Raw genomic sequence first — 25771 nt, forward strand, 5'->3', positions numbered from 1 at the left:
GGAAGATTAGAAAGGAGTCAATGTGAACGGAGAGTACCTAAACCATTTACGATTTGCAGACGACATTGTGGTCATAAGCCACAATCCCAAAGAATTAGAGGAAAATTTTAATCAGTTATGCACAATTAGTAAGGATTTTGGACTAAATATGAATATGGCTAAAACAAAAGTAATGATGAACAAGTATGCCACAGAAAGGGAAATAATGATTGAAGGAGCAGTAATTGAAAAGGTGGAGTCATACACTTATCTGGGACAAGTTATTAGCTGTAATAATGATAAATGGCTGGAAGTCAAGAGAAGAATTAATTTTGGGTGGATAGCATTCAAGAAATATAGTCACATACTGAAGAGAAATATCCCAGTTTGTCTGAAACGTAAAATTACGAACCAATGTATACTGCCCACCATGACTTATGGAAATGAAACTTGGGCACTCACCAAAAGAATGGAAGAGAAGCTGAGAACTACACAGCAAAGAATGGAATGAATTATATTGGGAATCAGACTGTTAGATAGGAAGAGAAACACATGGATTAGGCAGCAAATTCAAGTAAAGGATATTCTTATCAAAACTAAAGAACTAAAATGGTCTTGGGCAGGACACCTAGCTCGAAGACATGATGACAGATGGACTAAGAAAATAACAGAATGGTACCCAACAGGAGCTAGAAGAAAACCTGGAAGACAAAGGCGGAGATGGATAGATGAAATTCATGAGTTTGTGGGTAGTAAATGGATGGCCAGTGCTCAAAACAGAAGGAACTGGAAAGTTGCTGGAGAGACCTTCATCCTGCAGTGGATTGAAAATGGCCGACGATGATGATGTAACTTTCTGCTGCTCTACCCTATATTTTTGGATCCCCCCCCCCATCTTCTAGACTTAAGAGGATTTGGCCCGTGCAATTTGGGCATATTTCAGCATCGCAAACTGTTTACGTGTGTGCTTTTGACCCACAGTTTGGGCTGACTTTATCTCCTCAACAAAACATTTGAAAATGACCAAATTTTAGGAGCTAGTAATATTCAGTATATAAGATCTTATTCAGCAGTTGAGATAGCTGGCTTTATGACTGGATGGTAAGATAGATGAACAAAATATCAACGTGATGTGCCATGTGTGAGTAAGATCACAATCTTCCCTCACATGATGCATTTCGCTTGTATCACTTTTTGGCCTTCAGTTCCTGGACCAGTTCAGCTTTCTTGTAACATTCATAGGTCCCATTCTACAATTACTCCTTTAGAGGTATTTAACGTTGCATGTGGTATAACCAACCTGTACAGGTATTCCATCAAAGGCTGACAGTGTTAGCAAGAGGCTCAGAATCTTCATAACTCACAGTTTCAACTAATAAAGTATGAGCCCTCTCACCACTCTTTGGTGAACCAGCCACATTTTTAAAGCATTTCTGTAGATATTATTATTATTATTATTATTATTATTAGCCACAATGCATGATAGCCTGAGGTTTATGCTGCACCAGCCAAAAGTAGAAGAGAATCACCAAGGAAGAGAAGGATGATGATATCCAGCTCAGGACCCTGGGTGTGCCAGGCCCATACTCACCAGATGTTAATGCAGTCTTTTTGACTGTAATGTACATGTTCAGTATCATTTTTACTGCATAATGTGTATCTAATCTGCTGAAGTGGAGGATATTTCCATGGTTTGCTCCTTTTTGCTCATGGAGGTTTTAATTTTCCTCCCATGTATACAGTCCACCATATTGCTATGGCTTTCAAAGGTGTTTGATACTGAGATACTCTGGAATCAGTGGAAACTGCCACTCCTCCACGAGTGCTATTTGAGGTAGTAGTAGTAGCAGCAGTGGCATTTGATGCAAGAAAGCAAGTGTATGAGCTTATGCAGCATCAGCCAAAAAAAAAAAAAAAAACACACCATTCCCTCCAAATGCCTGTCCATTTCCTCCTTAAATTTATTCAACCTATCAACTTCCACAACGACAGATGGAAGTTTGTTCCAGCAATTAACCACCCGCTGGCTAAAGAGAAATTTCCGCACATCTAATCTACATCTGTCTTTTCTTAATTTGAATTTATGCCCCCTTAGGTTCGTAATCTGAACAAGTGGAAGGATCCCATCAGAATTCAGCGTGCTCAACCCATTCAAGGTAGCGGTGCAAGCTTTTCTAAAAGTGATGTAGCCTTTTATTGGTGACAGCTACCATTAAGGTCAGGTTTGCTTCTTGAAAATATATATGGTAATGACCAAAAAAATGTATATGGTACAGACCTACAGAATGGTACTGACCAAAAAAAATAGGCAATAGGTACCGACTAAATTAGTGTGGAAACCACAGCAGGTGGATTATTTTGTTTTAAGATTTATTTCAACTTGTTCCCAAGAAGTTGACAGTGTGTGCTGATAAATTTTCAGCATGATCCATATCATTCTGAGTGAGTATTTCTAGGATTATATCACCTTGATCCACATTGTCATTGGTATCCACATTCCCTACCAGAGGTAGCAATGCTACTACTTGTAGGGCATTTCAATTTTGGAATAAGCCAAGATACCGAAGCTGTGCATGTGTCTGTCAGTGCACACGCATGTATAGATGTGATTAGAGTGTTGGGAGCTTGACTGGAGACTTGTGGAACAAGTGGATACTGTTTTGGATACAGTACTGAGAGAATCCAGTCTGCTATGGATATATTCAGAGAGTAGGAGACATTGGCCTAAATTGAGACTGTTTTCTGCTTTGGTTGCTGAAGGAGGAGGCTACATAGAAAAATTGTACTTAATGGTACCTGCTTTTTCACTTCTAAGCAGGCAACTTTATGTTTGGTTTTGTACTTTTGGATATTTTTTGCTCTTTTCCAGATGTCACAGTCCACTGAATATGCAGGATGGTCAACTTTCCTGATTAAACAAGGCAAGAATTTTGAGAGACATGCTATTTGGAGATGCAGATCCCTTGTAGATTGTGAATGCCCATACTTCTGGAATTGAAAACACCGAATAGGATTTAACATTAGCATATGATGCAAGAAAGAAGTTATACACCATCAGATAAAAAAAAAAAAAAAAACTTTCCATTTCACCCATCCATTCACTTCTTTCCTGAATTTATTTAATCTATCAACTTCCACAATAGATGGAAGTTGGTTCCAACAATCAACTACCCGCTGGCTAAAGGAAAATTTCCACACATCTAATCGACAACAGTCTTTCCTCAATTTAAGTTTGTACACCCTCAGTTTTATAATCTGAGCAAGAGGAAGAAAACTATCAGCACTGAGCCTGCTCAATCCATTCAGGGCCTTATACACCTCAATCAGATCACCTTGCAGGTGCCTAGTCTCCAGACAATGCAATTTGCAGAACTTAAGCCTTTCTTCATAAGAGCACCCCTTTGTTCCCCTCTTCTCTGTACTCGTTACAGCAACTCTACATCCCTCCTAAAATGAGGCTTCCAGACCTGTACACAGTACTTGAGGTGTGACCTGACCATTGCCTTATACAAGGGATAATCACCTCCCTGCTAGCAAAATTCCTGTATATCATTGAAAAGAACTCATGACCTACTCTGACAGCCTATTTGACAGCCTACCAGTTTTCTGCTCAGAAAACTTTACCTGACTGCACAATTACCCCAGGTCTCTTTCACTATCCACTACCCTGAGTGTAACACCACCTAATTGGTACATTTCTCTGGGGTTACTGCTACCCATATGCAGTACTTTGCATTTGTCAAAGTTAAACTTCAGTTGCCACTTCTCAGCCCATCTGCCCAACTTTTCCAGATCCTGTTGCAGCAGGATCTGGAGGTCTGCTGGAGTAACAGCTCTGAGCATCTCTCATTTATAGTTTCATTTAGACATTGCTTCTAATGGATTTCAAATGATGAACCATTTGTGGTGAGCTGGGATCATTTTATAAACATTTCTCTAGAAGGAAGTGGGGAAGACGTGTTGAAGAGAGAGAAATAGAGATTGTAAATCAAGGTTTCCTATACACAAACAAGAAAACTGCAGTTTATATATAGAACTTTAGAATTAAAGTTTCAAAAGGACAGAAAATTGAAGTACATAAATAAAAGCTCTTACCACATGAACTTCTACTTGGGCACACCACACTACTTTCATCACAATAATCTAAATAATTTTTCAGAATTTCCTCAAGCTTCATGTATTTTTCTTGCTGTAGAGGCAAAAAAAAAAAAAAAAAAGAGTCATTAATTAAAGTATAAAATTAATTAAACTTATTTCACTCATAAAAATATTATAAACAAAACACAATTATATTTCAATGATATCAAATTGAGGGTAATGGAAAATAAAAAAGATCTGATGGAAACTGAACACTACAAGAAATTCTATGAGAGTGGCTCATGATATCAGAAATTTTGGCAACTGATATAGGCCACATATTAAATACCCCTTCAATGGTTTGGAAGTTTCACTGTAGGAAATTTGTAGAACTGGTGCGCAGAATGCAAACAGCGACAAGACAAGTCAAGGAGACAAAAGGTTACTCACGCCAGAAGATTCAAATTCTAAAAATTGTATCATAATGAAACCCGGAATCTAAGAGGGTCTGATTTAAGTGTTAAAGGCTTGAAACAAGATAGATAGATGTTTATGGTACAGCAACATACAAAGCCATAGTGTGCCAAGTCCAGGTTCTTATACAGATAAAAGTTTAAAACCTAAAGAGACATTACCCAGCATATTTTAAAATAAAGCACAGTTAAATACCAGGGTAAAAGTTCATTCACTTTAAAAAGGTAAAAATGTAAGCTATGTTATGTCAGCAAAAATCTAGCTGAGTGTATGTGGCACAGCGAGATGCCTAAAGATGGCAAAAAATGCATGACAGTCATTGTGCAATATGGACAGTCAATTAGTATATTACTTAATAGTTCAAATACCGTGACAACAGCAGCATAATGCAAGTTCAAACACCCTCAATAAAAAGGATTATCAGGTGAGTATCCGCAATGAGTCTAGCAAGAATAATATCTTGTTTCCATATGTTGCGTAGACCACAGGACCATGACATAATTACAGGTTTAATTTGGTACAGTTTGTGTCCTACATATGCCATAATCTTTGCCAATGTTCGAGGCATGTATTACAGATCATAAATCAGTATTCTGTTGAGACTAAAAATTCATATGTATTGAAGGATCAAACTGATTTAGCCACATCTGCAATCTCATTTTCTTTGATTTAAATACAACTGTAAATCCAGCAGAATTGAACATTTGACTTTAATTGTAGATGGGAGAAGAGCATTTTAGACACTGAACAGAACTGAATGAGTGCAATATTGTGTACATATCACAGCCTGTAAGGTAATCAATATGTCATTCGATAATGTACATTATTGCATGGTTTTAATCCAACTCATCAGGTGGATCTCTTCAGTATAAACTTGGCATTCATTGAGGATAAGACTTAACATCCTGCTGCTTCGGAAAACTGCTGCAGATCCTATAGAGGATTCAGATATTGAAACATCATGGCAGGAAGTCAGCAAATTCAGTTTAATGAACATCAGTGAAATTTAGGATAGATATGTTTCCCTGTCCCCAAATCAGAAGGAAAGGAAAAAGTCGAACTGCAGAAAGAATGCTTACTCCACAGAGACAATGGCTCAAAGATCAGGAAGCAACATGGTCCATCATCAAACTTAACTTATGGCATTCTTGAACTTGAAAACCAAAAGGTTGGTTACTCCTAGGACAAGCATCATAATGATTTTTGAAGCATGGTTCAAAGGCTGCTGACCAGGGAGTACTCTGCCCAGGATTTCAGTTTCAATGCTTACAATAAATACCATTGTGCAGTGAAGTGATAGACAAAGTTCTCAGTTGACATAAAAAACTTGCCCTTGAGATATTCAAAAGGAACCAGTAGTGATATCATTTCTGTGATCATAAAATAGATCAAACTGTGAAATGGTACTCACTCTGGCCAAAGCACACACCTCAGTATAATATAGTCCAATACACTATTGAAAAGTGCACAGTACAAATTAAGGGTTTGACAATTACTGACATCAGCTTCTAAGGAACTAGTGGTGGACATTTCAGAAATTGAAGCTGTTCAAACTGGAAGATTGAATGCAGTGTACGATCATCAGAAAAAAATATGTATGGGATTTCCCATACATATTTTTTGGAAGAAGGCCATTAATAAACAAGAGGAAAAGAAGAGGAGAAAGTACTGGACCTTCAGAATTGGAAGAAGGCCATTAATAAACAAGAGGAAAAGAAGAGGAGAAAGTACTGGACCTTCAGAAACGTTGGCATAAGAAGAGAAGACAGTAAGATATACCATCACCCACAGCAAGCAGTAAGATCGAGACAACCGAATACCCAATTTCAAAAAGTACAATCAGAAAACTGTAAGACAGAGCCTTGTTTGGAAAATTTCTATGCAAAACATAATCAAAAGACTTAGAAAGATTATGAGCAACTGATTGAGTTTCACCAAACTTTTCACTGAATTTGTCTGTAGAGGGGTAAAATAAGAATTTTCAGCTCCAGAATACAGACATGTTTTTGAAAAAAAATTTGCCGTTTTATTGATTTAATTGTCATATAAAATCATATTCTATAAGTAGCTTTATAGACAGTCATATTCCTTAGTTTATTTTTAATTTAACTGAAGATTTTGTGGGTTACTAATTAATAAATGTAAAACCTTTGTATGGTTCAAAACTTCCTGCCATTGTTATAGTATTTTAGAGGGAGTGGTAGGAGAATTCAAATTTTTTAATTGTATTAAAAATACAATAGCTCTAAAGTTCAGAACATAGCTCTAAAGTTCAAATCATGTAGATTGCAGGTAGTAAGATAATTATCTTAGATATTCTAATTAAATTATATCTTTCAAGCGTAATCGTACAGCCCCGGTTGTCTAAGAATATAACTAATTTAACACTACAAATAGATATTTATTTAAAGTATACCCAGTATAAAATAAAATAAAATAAAATAATTTCCAGTAGCTTTCGGAACTCGTGTCCCTTCGTCAACTGACAAATTTGAATACATTACAAGCAAAGTGTGGCACGTTACTCATTCGTCATTGTTGTAGCACGGACGTGTGCTGCCTTGCGCCAGTGATCATCCATCAATAAAACGGTTGTCTCCAGGATTGGATGTATACGCATGCCTTTCTGGCGATTTAATGCCTTAGGGTTGTTCATTTATGTTTAGTGACTCTAGCCATAGGCGGTTAGAGACACTAAACCATAGGCGGTTAGAGACCGCCTATGGCTAGAGTCACTAAACATAATGAACAACCCTAAGGCATTAAATCGCCAGAAAGGCATGCGTATACATCCAATCCTGGAGACAACCGTTTTATTGATGGATGATCACTGGCGCAAGGCAGCACACGTCCGTGCTACAACAATGACGAATGAGTAACGTGCCACACTTTGCTTGTAATGTATTCAAATTTGTCAGTTGACGAAGGGACACGAGTTCCGAAAGCTACTGGAAATTATTTTATTTTATTTTATTTTATACTGGATATACTTTAAATAAATATCTATTTGTAAAACTATGGACCCCAGTACTCCAGGCCCATTTGTCACTAATTTAACACTGTTATAGTTACGCTTTGGCATAGTGTAGAGTTCAACCTGTACACATCCACACTTGATATAGATGTAAGAAAAGAAAGGAAAAAACAGACGAGTAAATAACATGAAGGTTTTTAGAATAACAGAAGAGGAGAAAGGGCAGTATGTACTGGAACTCAGGAACAAGTTTGAGCTGCTGCAGACCTTTCATTACAAAGATATCAACAAGGAATAAAACTTTCTAAAGCGGATAAAGCCCGGGAAACCTATAGGTAAAAAGAAATCCAAAGAAGAAGAAATTAGTCAAGAAACACCTGCCATGATGAACCAAAGACAACAAATGAAGAGCAACAAACACAAGTACAAAATTGAGTACACCCAGTTACGCCAAGCGATTAGAAAGAGACTCAGAGAGGACATAAGAAGATTTAGCACAAGAAAAGTAGAACGAGCATTAAAGGAAAATGAAGGAATTACTTCAGCAGTCGTGACAGTAATACAGAAAGACAAATGATACTCAAAATGAAGAATAGTGATGGTGTGTGTGCTTATAAGTAGCAGAGAAGGCATAATTCAAATAGAAGAAGACAACGATAAAGAATTATAAAGGGAACAAGGGAATGAGACCAGCAGTGGGGAAGACATCACAAATTAGCAACACAGACGACATACATAATATCCTTGCTGGTGAGACAGAACATGCATTGAAGCAAATGAATCAAAAAGGCCTGGGTGAAGATAAAGTTACAGAAGAATTGTTTTAACAATTCTTTTGTAACTTCATCTTTGTGCATATCTTTGTGTGCGCGCGATGCAAGGAGTGTATCGATATTAGGCAACAACTCAGCGTTCTTGGGGGCCTATATGAGAGCTTGAAGGACAGGGTGGATGGCCTAGAAGAAACTAAATTGAGGGGCCCATCAAGTTCTCAGCTGCCCACACCAATGCCAGATCTTGCACTCGGTCATCATGCAACACAGCGGCAGTCCCCAAGGCAGAATACGCTGGTCCGAAAGGAACTAGTAGTTGTTGGTGACTATTGTCAGGGAAATGGTAAACATGCTTTGTAAAAAGGATAGGTGGAACAGGACCAGGGTATGTCTGCCAGGGGCAAAGGTTGATCACATTGTAGAGCGGATATTATCTTTTAAGGGCACAAAAGGTGATATAGTTGTACACATTGGCACTAATGATATTAAGAGTAGGAGACCGGTGGAATTACTTAACAAGTACAGGTCACTGTTGAAAAAGAGCCGTGAATTAGGGTTGAATTTGAAAGTGTTTGCAATTCTGCCCAGACACGACAGGAGGGAGTATATGATGAGAGCCCTGCCGATCAATTCGGCCCTGGAAAGATTGTGCAAGGCTCAAGGGGTAGAATTTTTTTTCAGCCTGGACTGTACTTGTTAACAGGAGAGATTGCTTCTACAGGGATGGGATACACTTAAATAGAAAGGGTGCAAGAATATTTGCTGATGCTATCGAGGCAGTGTTAGGTGGGTTGGAAAACTGCTAGCTTGTGGGGAGACAAAGACCAATAGATTGACAGTAGCCACTGGCAGAGGTGAAAGAGATTCTTGCACTGCTTATATTAGAATGAGCAGAAGCCTGAAAAACAAGATGCTTGATATTTCAGAGACTGCTGGGAGCCATTGCAGTACAAGTAAACACATGGGTTTTCTATTCTTAGGGTAGCTAAGAATAGAAACAGGTGCAGGTATACTTGCATGTACACCAATGCTCGGAGTTTAGTAAACAAATTTGATGAATTCGAGGTATTGCTCAAAACATCATTGAGAACATGCTTTGTAAAAAGGATAGGTGGAATAGGACCAGGGTATGTCTGCCAGGGGCAAAGGTTGATGACGTTGTAGAGCGGATATCATCTTTTAAGGGCACAAAAGGTGATATAGTTGTACACGTTGGCACTAATGATATTAAGAGTAGCAGACCGGCAGAATTACTTAGCAAGTACAGGTCACTGTTGAAAAAAAGCCGTGAATTAGGGTTGAACTTGAAAGTGTCTGCAATTCTGCCCAGGCACGATAGCAGGGAGTATATGATGAGAGCCTTGTCGATCAATTCGGCCCTGGAGGGATTGTGCAAGGCTCAAGGGGTAGAATTTTTTTCAGCCTGGACTGTACTTGTTAACAGGAGAGATTGCTTCTACAGGGATGGGATACACTTAAATAGAAAGGGTGCAAGAATTTTTGCTGATGCTGTCGAGGCAGTGTTGGGTGGGTCGGAGAACTGCTAGTTGGGGGGGATACAAGGACTAATAGATTAACAGTGGCCACTGGCAGAGGTGAAAGAGATTCTTGCACTGCTTATATTAGAATGAGCAGAAGCCTGAAAAACAAGATGCTTGATATTTCAGAGACTGCTGGGAGCCATTGCAGTACAAGTAAACACATGGGTTTTCTATTCTTAGGGTAGCTAAGAATAGAAACAGGTGCAGGTATACTTGCATGTACACCAATGCTCGGAGTTTAGTAAACAAATTTGATGAATTCGAGGTATTGCTCAAAACATCATTGAGAACATGCTTTGTAAAAAGGATAGGTGGAATAGGACCAGGGTATGTCTGCCAGGGGCAAAGGTTGATGACGTTGTAGAGCGGATATCATCTTTTAAGGGCACAAAAGGTGATATAGTTGTACACGTTGGCACTAATGATATTAAGAGTAGCAGACCGGCAGAATTACTTAGCAAGTACAGGTCACTGTTGAAAAAAAGCCGTGAATTAGGGTTGAACTTGAAAGTGTCTGCAATCTGCCCAGGCACGATAGCAGGGAGTATATGATGAGAGCCTTGTCGATCAATTCGGCCCTGGAGGGATTGTGCAAGGCTCAAGGGGTAGAATTTTTTTCAGCCTGGACTGTACTTGTTAACAGGAGAGATTGCTTCTACAGGGATGGGATACACTTAAATAGAAAGGGTGCAAGAATTTTTGCTGATGCTGTCGAGGCAGTGTTGGGTGGGTCGGAGAACTGCTAGTTGGGGGGGATACAAGGACTAATAGATTAACAGTGGCCACTGGCAGAGGTGGAAGTGATTCTTGCACTGCTTCTATTCAAATGAGCAGAAGTCTGAAAAACAAGATGCAGGATATTTCAGAGACTGCTGGTAGTCATTGCGTTACAAGTAAACACATGGGTTGTGTTGGGGTAGCTAAGAATAGAAACAGGTGCATGTATACCTGCGTGTACACCAATGCTAGGAGTTTGGTAAATAAATTTGATGAATTTGAGGTATTGCTCAAAACATCAAAGGCAGATATTGTTGGGATATCAGAGACATGGTGTCACACAGATATAAGTAATGCGGAACTGGAATTTGGGGAATACAATGTATATAGAAAGGATAGACAGGACAGGAGGGGAGGAGGGGTTATGCTATTAATTAAGAAACACATAAAGTCAAAGGAAGTGAAGACAGTTGACATCGATGGACAGGGCAGTGTCGAGTCAGTTTGGTGTGACATGAGCATAGGGAAATCAAAATTGAGAGTAGGAGTGTGCTATAGGCCTAATGACTCTGATGAGTATAATAATATATTGTACAGGGAGATAGAGTGGGCCAGTAAATCAGAGTCTTATAATGGGGGATTTTAATTTCCCAGATATTGACTGGAATTTGTGGGTTGGTCACTCGCACACTAGCAAGGCTTTTGTAGATTTATTGGATGATTGTTTTCTACATCAGCATGTTCGTGAGGCAACAAGAGGGAGCAATACTCTTGATCTGATTATCAGTAGTGATTCTTCATGCATTAAGAACCTGCAGATAAATGAACCACTAGGTGGCAGTGATCACAGTGGTTTAAGTGGGATTTACTCAAGGAGGTAACTACCATCAGAGGTAAAGGGAAGGGTTTTTGTTTTCGTAAAGGCGACTATGATGGTCTGAGACAGTATTTAAATTCTATACAGTGGGACCAACTGATGATGTTACCAACAGCAAACTCAAAATGGGAAGCATTCAAGGAACTAATCTTGGTGGCTACCAGGCTTTACATACCAACTAAGAAATATTGTTCAAGGTTTAGGCCTAAATGGTTGTCAGATGGACTAATGAGACATGTGGCAGAGAAGAAAAATGCATGGGATATATACAAATTAATGGGTGACATGGAAGCCTATGATAGATATAAGTTGGTCTGTAACCAAGTCACAAAGGAGATTAGGCAGGCAAAGGCAGACTACGAAAAATCCTTGGCAAAGGATGCAAAGAAAAAAAAGAGAAAGGACTTCTTTACATACTTGAACTCGAGAAGGAAAGGGATGAATCAGATTGGTCCACTGGATATTGATGGTTCAACAGTTGAGGATCCTGCTCAGGTGGCTAACAATCTAAACGAGTATTTTGCATCTACATTCACGCATGAGGAGTTATTCAGGAAGGAGAATGATGTAGGTAAAGTAAACATTGGCAGTGAGCTGGATGATTTTGTAATAACTGAGAGGAAAGTGGAGGAGAGATTGTTGAGGATAAACATAAAAAAGGCACCTGGGGTGGATGGGATCTATCCAGTTATATTAAAGGAGGCAGCAAAGGAAGTATGCAAACCCCTAGCCATAATTATGAGAGCTTCTTTGGACTCAGGGGAGGTACCCATAGACTGGAGATGTGCAAATGTAACCCCAATTCACAAAGGAGGATCAAAGGCTGACACATGTAATTATAGACCTGTTAGTTTAACTTCTGTTCCAGGTAAATTAATGGAGGCACTGGTTAAAGAAGCACTGCAGGATCATCTAGACAAGAATTCAGTTATAGCTCAGACGCAGCATGGTTTTGTTAAGGGCAGGTCTTGCCTGACCAATTTGATTGGATACTATGATGCAGTCACAAAAGAACTGGATGCAGGGAATAACTTTGATATTATATATTTGGATCTTAGAAAGGCTTTTGATACTGTTGCACATGGAAGACTGCTGCACAAATTGGAGCAGTGTGGCATTGGAGGCAAATTGCTGCTATGGATAAGGGGATGGTTGAGTGGCAGAAGACAGAGAGTGGTAATCAATGGACACTGCTCAACGTGGACTAATGTTATTAGTGGAGTTCCTCAAGGTTCAGTGTTGGGTCCATTGTTGTTTTCGGTGTTTATGAATGATATTGATGATGGGATATCAAGTTTAATGTCTAAGTTTGCAGATGATACAAAGGTTGGCAGGGTCGTTAAGGACACTACTGACGCTATGCTGCTGCAACAGGATCTGGAAAGGTTGAACAGATGGGCTGAGAGGTGGCAAATGAAGTTTAACATTGACAAATGTAAAGTACTACATATGGGTAACAGTAACCCCAGAGCAATGTATCAACTCTGCGGTACTACACTGACAGTGGTGGAGAATGAAAAGGACCTGGGGGTAATTGTGCAGGCAGATATGAAGTTCTCTGAGCAGTGCAGACGAGCTGCAAGAGTAGCTCATGGTGTCTTGTCAATGATATACAGGAATTTTTCTAGCAGGGATAAGGAGGTGATTATTCCCTTGTATAAGGCAATGGTTAGGCCACATCTTGAGTACTGTATACAGGTCTGGAGGCCTCATTTCAAGAAGGATGTAGAGCTGCTGGAACGGGTACAGAGAAGGGCAACAAGATTAGTAAATGGAACAAAGGGTTGCTCTTACGAAGAAAGGCTTAAGTTTTGCAAATTACAGAGTCTGGAGACTAGGCACCGGCGAGGTGATCTGATAGAGGTGTATAAGGCTTTGAATGGTTTGAGCATGCTCAATGCCAATGGGATTCTTCATCTTTCTCAGAATAATCACCTCAGAGGGCATAAATTCAAATTGAGGAAGGACGGATGTCGGATAGATGTGCGGAAATTTGCCTTTGGCCAGCGGGTGGTTGGTTGGTGGAACCGACATCCATCACTTGTTGTTGAAGTTGATAGCCTAAACAAATTTAAAGCTCAACTGGACAGGTATTTCGAACGAACGGAGGGGTGAAATGGGAGAGGTTTTTTTTTTTTTTTTTTTGGCTGATGCTGAATAAGCTTGCTTTCTTGCATCATAAGCCTCTACTAATGCTAATGCTAATCAAAGGCAGATATTGTTGGGATTTCAGAGACATGGTGTCACAGAGATATAAGGGATGCAGAACTGGAATTTGGGGAGTACAACGTCTACAGAAAGGATAGACAGGATAGGAAGGGGGGAGGGGTTATGCTATTAGGTAAGAAACACATAAAAACCAAGGAAGTGAAGCCAGTCGACATCGCTGGACAGCGCAGTGTTGAGTCAGTTTGGTGTGACATAAGCATTGGGAGATCAAAATTGAGAGTAGGAGTGTGCTATAGGCCTAATGACTCTGATGAGTATAATAAGAAACTGTACAGGGAAATAGAGTGGGCCAGTAAATCAGAGTGTCTTATAATGTGAGATTTCAATTTCCCAGATATTGACTGGAATTTGGGGGCTGGTCGCTCACACACTAGCAGGGCTTTTGTGGATTTATTGGATGATTGTTTTCTACATCAGCATGCTCGGGAGGCAACTAGAGGGAGTAATACTCTTGATTTGATTATCAGCAGTGATTCTTCATGCATTAAGAATCTGCAGATAAATGAACCACTAGGTGGCAGTGATTACAGTGTGCTGAACTGGGATTTACTCAAAGAGGTAACTACCATTAGGGGTAAAGGGAAGGGTCATTGCTTCCGTAAAGGCGACTACGATGGACGGAGACAGTATTTAAATTCTATACAGTGGGGACAACTGATGATGTTACCAACAGCAAATTCAAAATGGGAAGTATTCAAAGAACTTATCTTGGAAGCTACTAGGCTTTACATACCAACTAAGAAATATCGTTCAAGGTTTAGGCCAAAATGGATGTCAGATGAACTAATGAGGCATATGGCAGAGAAGAAAAATGCATGGGATACTTACAAATTAAGACATGACACAGAAGCTGTTGATATGCAACCACATATCAACTTGTGTTCTGTGTTGATATGCAACTTGTGGTTGCATATCAACACAGAACACAAGTTGATATGCAACCAAGTTACAAAGGAGGTTAGGCAGGCGAAGGCAGAGTACGAGAAATCTTTGGCAAGGGATGCAAAGAAAAACAGCAAAGAGTTCTTTACTTATGTAAACTCTAGAAGGAAGTGGATGAATCAGATTGGACCACTTGATATTGATGGGTCAACTGTTGATGATCGTGCTCAGGTAACTAACAAACTAAATGAATATTTTGCATCGACATTCGCACATGAGGAGTTATTCACCGAGGGGAATGCCAGAGGTGTATTCAACTCTAGCAGTAAGCTACAGAATCTTGAAATAACTGGGAGTAAAGTGGAGGAGAAATTGTTGAAGATAAACACAAGAAAGGCACCCGGGGTGGATGGGATATATTCGGTTATATTAAAGGAGGCAGCAAAGGAAGTAAGCAAACCCTTAGCCATAATTATGAGAGCTTCCTTGGACTCAGGGGAGGTACCCATAGACTGGAAATGTGCAAATGTGACCCCAATTCACAAAGGAGGATCAAAGGCTGACACAAGTAATTATAGACCTGTGAGCTTAACTTCTGTTCCAGGAAAATTAATGGAGGCACTGGTTAAAGAAGCACTGCAGGATCATTTAGACAAGACTTCAGTTATAGCTCGGACACAGCATGTGTCCGAGCATGGTTTTGTTAAGGGGAAGTCTTGCCTGACCAATTTGATTGGATACTATGATGCAGTCACAAAAGAACTGGATGCAGGGAATAGCTTTGATATTATATACTTGGATCTTAGAAAGGCTTTTGATACTGTTGCACATGGAAGACTGCTACACAAATTGGAGCAGTGTGACATTGGAGGCAAATTGCTGCTATGGATAAAGGGGTGGTTGAGGGGGAGAAGACAGAGTGGTAATCAATGGACACTGCTCATCGTGGACTAATGTTATTAGTGGAGTCCCTCAGGGCTCAGTGTTGGGTCCATTATTGTTTTCTGTATTTATAAATGATATTGATGACGGTATATCAAGCTTAATGTCCAAGTTTGCAGACGATACAAAGGTTGGCAGGGTTGTCAAGGACACTACTGACACTATGCTGCTGTAACAGGATCTGGAAAGGTTGAGCAGATGGGCTGTCGAGGTGGCAAATGAAGTTTAACATTGACCAATGTAAAGTACTACACATGGGAAACAGCAACCCCAGAGCAACGTATCAACTCTGTGGTACTACACAGAGTTGATACGTTGAGATATGAAGACTACAGATATGAAGTTCTCTGAGCAGTGCAGACGGTCTGCAAGAGTAGCTCATGGAGTATTGTCAATGATATACAGGAATTTTTCCAGCAGGAATAAGGAGGTGATTATTCCCTTGTATAAGGCAATGGTCAGGCCACACCTAGAGTACTGTATACAGGTCTGGAGGCCTCATTTCAAGAAGGATGTAGAGCTGCTGGAGCGAGTACAGAGAAGGGCAACAAGATTAGTGAATGGAAAAAGGGGTGCTCTTACGAAGAAAGGCTTAAGTTTTGCAAATTACAGTGTCTGGAGACTAGGCACCAGCGAGGTGATCTGATAGAGGTGTATAAAGCCTTGAATGGTTTGAGCATGCTCAATGCTGATGTGATTTTTCCTCTAGCTCAGAATAATCACCTGAGAGGGCATAAATTCAAATTGAGGAAAGACAGATGTAGGATAGACGTGCAGAAATTTGCCTTTAGCCAGCGGGTGGTTGGTTAGTAAGAACAGACTTCCATCCCTTGTCGTGGAGGTTGATAGCTTAAATAAGTTTAAGGCTCAGCTGGACAGGTATTTTGAATGAACAGAGGGGTGAAGTGGAAGTGGTTTTTTTTTTTTTTTTTTTAGCTGATGCTGCATAAGCTTGCTTTCTTGCATCAAATGCCTCTACTAATGCTAATGCTAATCTATTCGTCTTTGTCTTCCCCCCAAGCTAGCAGTTTTCCGACTCACCTAACACTGCCTCTATAGCATCAGCAAATATTCGTGCACCCTTTCTATTTAAGTGTATCCCATCCGTGTAGAAGCAATCTCTCCTGTGAACAAGTACAGTCCAGGCTGAAAAAAATTCTACCCCTTGAGCCTTGCACAATCTTTCCAGGGCCGAATTGATCGACAAGGCTCTCATCATATACTCCCTCCTATCGTGTCTGGGCAGAATTGCAGACACTTTCAAATTCAACCTTATTTCACGGCTTTTTTCAACTGTGATTGGGTGATTATTGTGAATACATTTGCTATCATTAGTCTTAGTTAGGTGTTTATCCCCGCTGTTTTTAAGGTGGAAAATGAGTTCCCTATGTAAAAACAGCAGTAAGCGATATTTTAACCAAAGATTATGATGAGCCCTCACTATCATTAGTCTTATTTATGCTGTTTATTTTACCCCCTGCCAAACCACTGTTTTTATAGCAGAAAATGAGTTTCCTATTTAAAAACAGCAGTAACAGATATTTTAACAAAGATTAGTTTTTACATGATTTCAGGAGGGATTTAAGCAAAAAATAGTTATTTTTGAAAACTTAATTATTTTTGCTTATTTTAATCCTGTATTGCTGTTGCTCTATCTTAATTTAACCTCGATGTATTACAATGTGTTTGGCGTGTTACATGTGAGTGGGGAAAGCAATGAGTGGCACATGCCAATCACTGCTTTGTTTCTGACCATTAGTCAAAATATGGAATTATACCCAAGATCTGGAGATTTACTGCATGGATAAAGGGAGAATACAGAGAGTAGTAATCAATAGACAGTGCTCTTAGTGGACTAATGTTATTAGTGAAGTTGCTCAGGGTTTGCCGTTGGGTCCATTGTTGTTTTCTATACTTATCAATAATATTGATGAAGGAATAACAGGCTTAATGACCAAGTTTGGAGAAGATAGGAAGGTTGGCAGAGTTGTTAATGACAGCATGCTACTTCAAGAGGATCTAGAAAATTTGGACAGAGGTAGCAACTGCAGTTTAACCTAGACAGTCCCAGATTAACATACCAACTGTGTAGTATACTACATTCAGGATACTGAGAATGAAAAAGACCTGGGGATGATTGTGCAGCCAGATATGAAGTGTTCTGAGCAGACAAGCTGCCAGAAAAAAGCATGGGGTCTTGTCAATGATATACAAAGGAATTTTGCTAGCAGAGATAAGTAGGTGATTATCCCATTGAAAAAGCAATGGTTATGTCACTACTGGAGGCAACGTTTTGGGAAGGAAGAAGAGCTGCTGGAATGAGTACAAAGAAGGGCAACAATGGGTTGCTATTACCAAGAAAGGCTTAAGTTTGGCAAATTGAAGCATCTGGAGACTAGACATCTGCAATGTGTCTAGTCCTGCAAAGTATCTGATAAGACGTACAAGGCCTTGAATGGTTTGAGCAAGCTCAATGCTGATGGGATTCTACCTCTTGCTCAGATTACATACCTGAGAGGGAAAAAATTCAAATTGAGGAAAGACAGCTGTAGAATAGATATGCAGAAATTTGCCTTTACCCACTGAGTGGTCGATTGTTGGAACAAATTTTCATCTGTATTTGTGGAAGTTGACGGCTTAAATAATTTCAAGGAAGAACTGTACAAAAGTTTGGAGCAAATGGATGGATGAAATGAGAAATTTTTTTTTTTTTTTTTTTTTTTTTTTTCGGCTGATGCTGGATGCTGTCTACACTTGCTTTCTTGCATCATATGCTGTTACTAATGCCAATGCTAAAAGTCAATATATCATCAGTAGTGACAGTGACGGAATTTATACTGGTGATCGTTGATCAGATAGAAGGTTTGGTTACCCAGGAATTTGTCACATTTTTTTGGAAGGATAAAAAAAACAAAAGGATAAACTGTTTGTTGTCTAATGCCAACAGGGGTACCCCCATCTCTGCATTGTATACTATGTGTTACAGTACTCAGTGAAAGCCAGAGGTTTCAAAAAGTGTAAAATGTATGATAGTATTTGTACTCTCATATTATGTTGTCCCTGACCATTTATTAATTCTCGTTTATACTCCGGCACGACCACCATTAATCATAAGCATTAATTATATTTACGAGTGAGGGCTTGAATGCCGGTCCACTCAAAGAGCGTACGCGATTTTACTCTCGCTCCTGACCACTCAGTTATGTCAGAACTTATTTAGACATTGGGCCCCTGGTGGGACCCCTACTGCCCATCCTTAGCCACATGGAGGCAAGTCAGGCAGTAGAGAGAGAGATCGCAATGGTACTGTGGCATGTCATGCCACCTAATTTCCAAAGATTTCAGTGGCAAGGACATATGTATTAAAAACAACGTTTAGATAGAGTCAGGGGTTGAAGATTAAAGAAAGGGAGAAGTATGGGGTTGAAAGGGCAGCATCCCCAGGATTCAATGGAGGTATCTCCATCAGGCAAAAGGAGGGAGGGTGGGGAGAAAGAGTCCATGCTACCACATGGATAAATCGCCTACGTCCACTAAGGTCAGAAATCACCAGCAGGTGGTCTGCCGGGGTGGTCTGAAAGCTCTTCTCATACCAAGGTGGCAGGTTTGGGTTGAGTCCAGTCCAAGTTTGGAAACCAGGGTGTATAGTGGCTGAATTTTTCTGGGTTCCATTCTACTCCTTGTCTTGTGCTGCCTGAGGCAGTTCCAGTTAGGGCCCGTATCGTGGGATTTATATTTAGTGCAGTGTGTTGTTCTAGTCTTTTCTGAAATAGGGGCGACTAGCAGTTTCTTCTCAGTCCATTTCCTGCTGCAATTTGTGCCCTACTTCTTGCATAGAGGAGCCTTGGATATCTATTAAGGTTGTTATTTGGTTTTTAGGAGCATTAGCAACTAAGACCATAATGCTCCGGGGGATATGCGGTGGTCATTCCCTGACCTTTCTGCATCCTCCGTATTTGGTGGTCACAGGCTCAAACCCTGGTCTAATCAAGAAGGTTGTGCTATGCACTGCTGCTCCTGCCCACCTGGCTACAGAGGTGCCCCTATCTAGTAAGGGCCTTATACTCTTACATTTGTATTCAGAAGGTGGTGTTCTTGGTCCTGGGGAATAAGTCTCTGGTGATTAACAATTGATGCAGATAGTCATGTAGCTGGCACTCACGCATAATGTATCAACTCTCGAGCTCCCCGAATACGCAGAGAGGATCCTCCAGAATACAAAGGTTTGCAAGTTTTTCATTGATGGGACTGTGGCCCGTTAAGAGAAAGGTGATTTTCAGTCCCGGATGGAACAATGGTGATTTTGGAAAAACTGTCTATATAGGGTAAGAATCTTCAGGTGACCTCTCCCTTCGTGGTGGTGGTCCATCTGTTTTGGCATTCTTTTCATAGGTGGGCTTTAAGTCAGGTTTTTTTTCTCTTATCATTTGCTGGTTCAATGGTGAATCCTAGAAATGTGACTGAGATTCCTTTTGACAGGTAATATAAAAGACAGCACCGCACAACCTCCAAGTCCAGAAGGAGGACTCCTACCACGGCCTGGAGCGGCAGTGTAATAACGGTGCTGCAAGTGCAAGTCACAGTGAGTAAGATTGTTCGCTGTATTCAATCCAAGTTTCTTCTGTTGATTGCCATTGTTGTTTTGTGGTTCCAAATTACGACTGCATAGGATATTACTGGAATAAATGTTGTTTTATAGTAAGAGGTAAGTATGCGATTGTTCAGGCCCAGTCCCATTATGTAACATGGGTAACTAGAGCAGAGTAATTTCAGATTTTTGCTATGATGTGCTTGAGGCACGGCTGGAAACAGAAGTTATCAAGAATGACACCAAGATACTTCAGATGGGTGGTGACTTTAGCATTAGCATAGGCATGTGATGCAAGAAAGCAAGCTTATGCATCATCAGCCAGAGGAAAAAAAAAAAAAAACTTCCACTTTACCCCTCCGTTCGTTTATAATACCTGTCCAGCTGAGCCTTAAATTTATTTAGGCTATCAACTTCCACAACAAGGGATGGAAGTCAGTTCCACCAACCAACTACCAGCTGGCTAAAGACAAATTTCCGGACATCTATCCTACATCTGTCTTTTTTCAATTTGAATTTATGCCCTCTCGGGTGATTATTCTGAGCAAGAGGCAGAATCCCATCAGCATTGAGCATGCTCAAACCATTCAAGGCTTTATACACCTCTATCAGATCACCTCGTCAGTGCCTAGTCTCCAGACACTGTAATTTGCAAAACTTAATTCTTTCTTCGTAAGAGCAACCCTTTGTCCCATTCACAAATCTTTTTGCCCTTCTCTGTACTCATTCCAGCAGCTCTACATCCTTCTTGAAATGAGGCCTCCAGACTTGTATACAGTACTCAAGGTGTGGCCTGACCATTGCCTTATACAATGGAATAATCACCTCCTTATCGCCGACCGGGCTAGCCAGCTGGGTAAAGTGCCTGCCTGGCAACCCAAGGGTCGCGGGTTCGAATCCCGCTTCGGGCTTGGATCAAAGTACTGCAAAAACCTTGGGAGGTGCACTATGGCCACAGAAGCCGATGCGCCAACAACTACCAAAAAGAAGAAAGGAAAAAAAAAAAAAAAAAAAAAACTCCTTATCCCTGCTAGAAAAAATCCTATATATCATTGATAAGACACCGTGAGCTACTCTTGCAGCCCGTCAGCACTGCTCAGAGAACTTCATATCTGCCTGCACAATTACCCTCAGGTCCTTTTCATTCTCTACCAATGTCAGTGTAGTACCACAGAGTTGATACGTTGCTCTGAGGTTGGTGTTTCCCATTTGTAGTACTTTACATTTGTTGATGTTAAACTTCATTTGCCAGTTCTCAGCCCATCTGCTCAACTTTTCCAGATCCTGTTGCAGCAGCATAGCGTCAGTAGTGTCCTTAACACTCCTGCCAACTTTTGTATCGTCTGCAAACTTAGACATTAAGCTTGATATACCATCATCAATATCATTTATAAATATAGAAAACAATAATGGACCCAACACTGAACCCTTAGGGACTCCACTAATAACATTAGTCCACCATGAGCAGTGTCCACTGATTACCACTCTCTGTCTTCTCCCCGTCAACCACCCCTTTATCCAAAGCAGCAATTTGCTTCCAATGCCACACTGCTCCAATGCAGCAGTCTTCCATGTGCAACAGTATCAAAAGCCTTTCCAAGATCCAAGTATATAATATCAAAGTTATTCCCTGAATCCAGTTCTTTTGTGACTGCATCATAATATCCAATCAAATTGGTCAGGCAAGACTTCCCCTTAACAAAACCATGCTGTGTCTGAGCTATAACTGAAGTCTTGTCTAGATGATCCTGCAGTGCTTCTTTAACCAGTGCCTCCATTAATTTTCCTGGAACAGAAGTTAAACTCACAGGTCTATAATTACTTGTGTCAGCCTTTGCTCCTCCTTTGTGTATTAGGGTCACATTTGCATATCTCCAGTCCATGGATACCTCCCCTGAGTCCAAGGAAGCTCTTATAATTATGGCTAAGGATTTGCTTACTTCCTTTTCTGCCTCCTTTAATATAACTGAATAGATCCCATCCACCCCAGTTCCCTTTCTTGTGTTTATCTTCAACAATTTCTCCTCCACTTTACTCTCAGTTATTATAAGATTACCTAGCTTACTCCCATAGTTGAATACACCTCTGGCATTCCACTCGCTGAATAACTCCTCATATGTAAATGTCGATGCAAAATATTCATTTAGTTTGTTAGCTACCTGAGCAGAATTATCAACAGTTGAACCATCGATATCAAGTGGACCAATCCGATTCATTTCCTTCCTTCAAGAGTTTACATAAGAAAACTCTTTTCTGTTTTTCTTTGCATCCTTTGCCAAAGATTTCTCATAATCTGCCTTTGCCTGCCTAACCTCCTTTGTAACTTGGTTACAAATCGACTTATATCTATCATAGGCTTCTGTGTCACGTGTTAATTTATATGTATCCCAAGCATTTTTCCTCTCTGTCATATGTCTCATTAGTTCATCTGACCTCCATTTAGGCCTATACCTTGAACAATATTTCTTAGTTGGTATATAAAGCCTAGTAGCTTCCAAGATAAGTTCTTTGAATGCTTCCCATTTTGAATTTGCTGTTGGTAACATCATCAGTCGGTCCCACTGTATAGAATTTAAATACTGTCTCAGACCATCGTAGTTGACTTTACGAAAGCTATAACCCTTCCCTTTACCCTTGATGGTAGTTACCTCTGAGTAAATCCCACTTCAGCACACTGTGATCACTGCCACCTAGTGGTTCCTCTATCTGCAGATTCTTAATGCATGAAGAATCACTATTGATAATCAAATCAAGAGTATTACTCTCTCTAATTGCCTCCCGAACATGCTGATGTAGAAAACAATCATCCAATAAATCTGCAAAAGCCTTGCTATTGCATGAGTGACCAACCCACAAATTCCAGTCAATATCTGGGAAATTAAAATCCCTCATTATAAGACTCTCTGATTTACTTGCCCACTCTATTTCCCTGTACAGTTTCTTATTATACTCATCAAAGTCATTAGGCCTACAGCACACTCCTACTATCAATTTTGATCTCCCAGTGTTTATGTCACACCAAACTGACTCGACACTGTACTGTCCAGCGATGTCGACTGGCTTCACTTCCTTGGATTTTAGGTATTTCTTAACTAAAAGCATAACCCCTCCTCCTTTCCTATCCTGTCAATCCTTTCTGTAGACATTGTACTCCCCAAATTCCAGTTCTGAATTCCTTATATCTGTGTGACACCACGTCTCTGATATCCCAATAACATCCGCCTTTGATGCTTTCAGCAACACCTAAATTCATCAAATTTATATACCAAACTCCTAGCGTTGGTGTACACGCAAGTATACATGCACCTGTTCCTATTCTTAGCTACCTAACACAACCCATGTGTTTACTTGTACTGCAATGACTCTCAGCAATCTCAAAAATATCCTGCATCTTGTTTTCCATGACTTTGATGGTAACTCCTTTGATTTTTATCCATTGTGGCCTCCTTATACTCAGGAATCCTCCGCGTAAGATCAATGAGGTTTTGATAGGTGAAATTTTGGGTTAATTTTCCTCTGCTGAGTTTTGCAGAGTTGTGAGTGCTTGCTTATACCCTTGATATGCCCGAGCTTCCAATTCAGCTTTGTTGTCTGCAGCTACATGTGGACATTGTTTTTGTAAGGGGCAGCTCCTAGAATGTTAGTTCAACTCTGCCACTTATCTCTGTGAAGAACAGTATCACTACAAATGGGCCAGATATCTCTGTGAACGGAGGTTTGTGTGTATTATGTGTGTGTTCTGTTGTTATGTTATGGCCTCTTGGCTAACCAGAAGCATCAGTCACTTGGACAGATGATTCCGGGTACTGGTCTACACCACGGGAAGGTGGGCCAGTGCCAGGAAAACGTGTACTGGCTGTCTGCAACTACAGTCAAAATGAGGTTATCACCAAATTATTGGATATCCTGAAAGAGGCCTCTGAGGTCGGGAAAACTCATGTCTAAGAATATATAAATTCATACACCGACCATTGAATAAAATTTAAAATTTAATATGACCACAATCTTTACACAAAAAAAAAAAAAAAAAATATTTACAATAAACTATTACGGAATGCTAAAAACTGTAATAAAAGATCATTTACAATAAAATTTGCTAAAATATTTGCTAAAATTTGCTCACACCAAATTATTGGGACAGCACATCCCCAAGGTTCATGTGGAGAAACTCATCGAAGACTATATTCCACAGCAGGCATCCCACAACCGACCCCTGCAGGCATCCTCTATGAACCACTGTGGTAATCTGTTTGTATGGTGCAACAACTTCAATTTGCCTTTGTGTTAAGTAGGTGTTGATATTATTGTAGGAGTTGGCTGTGACGTCTGCTCTTCAGAGTCTGCTCAGCCACCAGAGAAAGTCGAATGGCCCAGCAAAGTCAACAAAAATAACCAAGAAGTATATCCTTTGGAATTCGATAGATGCAATTAAGTTTTCTTAGAACATCAGCAGTTGAAAGTACTGGCTTAAATCCAAATTGATTGGAGGCTTCTAGGTTTGTGCTTTGTAATGTTGTTTCAATCTTTTATGTTGTAGTCTATCGTAGAGTTTGTTGATAACAGGCAGGAGGACAATGAGTCTGTATGATTCTGGCAGTTCTGAATATTGATTCGGATTTTTAGGGATTAATTTAATGTTTGCAGTTCCCCAATACTTAGGGCAACTTCCTCGTTCAAGGCAGCAGTTAAAGAGACAAAGAAGTAGGTGTAAACGTGATGATCTCTAGTTCTAGCATGTCTCTCCCTGTGCATTTTTTTGATCTGACTAGGGCAGCAGCTCCGTGAAGCTCCTCCGCATGAACAGTTGTTCTCGTCCATCAGTGGTATATTTGTCATTGTCCTCACAGTCAGAGTTGGTTCTGAATGGTACCACTGGGATGTTCCATGAAGATTGTGTTGGGGATGTTATTTATGGACTGTTCCTAAGAGGTGGTTAATATGTCATGCAGCATTCTGGTGGTAGTAATGGCTTTGCACAAGGGAGCTTATTGATGTGGTGACTTTGGAACCCTCCTCAGGGATTCGCATTTCCCGCTGTAGAAAGAAGTTGTTCACAAGAGCTCTTCTTTGCTTTCCTAATCTACTCCTTTTTTTTGGAAGGAGTGCATATCATGAAATGTCTATTGGAATGAGCAACAGCCTGGAAAACAAGGTGTGAGTATTTCACAGACTACCAGCAGTCAGAGACATTCCAGAACATGAAAATACCTGGGTTGGACTAGAGTAAATAAGAATATGTGCATATATACTTGCATGTGCACTAATGATGCGGATTTGTCCGTAAATTTGTTGAATTTTAGGTGTTGGTCAAAACATCAAAAGCAGATATTGTTTGGATATCAGACACTTGGTGTCACACAGATAGAAAGAATGAAGAATTGGAATTTGGGAAGTACAACATATACATAAAGGACAGATGGGATAAGAAGGGAGGAGGGGTTAGGCTGTTAGTTCAAGAAACAAAATCTAAGGAAGTTCATCCAGTTGATATAAGTGGACAGTGCAATTTTGAGTCGGTGAGGTGTGACATAAGCACTGGGAAAGCAAAATTAAGAGTGATTAATAATAAGAGTAATGGGGGATTTTAACTTCCCAGATATTGATTGGAACTTGTGCGTTGGTCACTCGCAAACTAACAAGGCTTTTGTGAATTTATTGGATGATTGTTTTCTAGAGCAGCATGTTTGAAAGGCAACCAGAGGGAGTAATACTCGTGAT

General features: G+C 40.1%; 1 protein-coding gene across 1 annotated transcript in view; it reads right to left on the minus strand.

Moving 5' to 3' along the window:
* The window catches only part of LOC150085739 (kinesin-like protein KIF20A), a 1052004-nt gene that overhangs the window by 369459 nt on the left and 656774 nt on the right, over positions 1 to 25771 (minus strand). The window contains exon 16 of the mRNA XM_090374670.1: positions 4075 to 4168. Within this exon, the coding sequence (XP_090230796.1) occupies positions 4075 to 4168 (94 nt within the window). The remainder of the gene's footprint in view (positions 1 to 4074; positions 4169 to 25771) is intronic.

This window comes from Mastigoproctus giganteus, chromosome 5 (assembly GCF_048544385.1).
Source record: "Mastigoproctus giganteus isolate SK-2022 chromosome 5, ASM4854438v1, whole genome shotgun sequence".
Taxonomy (NCBI): Eukaryota; Metazoa; Arthropoda; class Arachnida; order Uropygi; family Thelyphonidae; genus Mastigoproctus; species Mastigoproctus giganteus.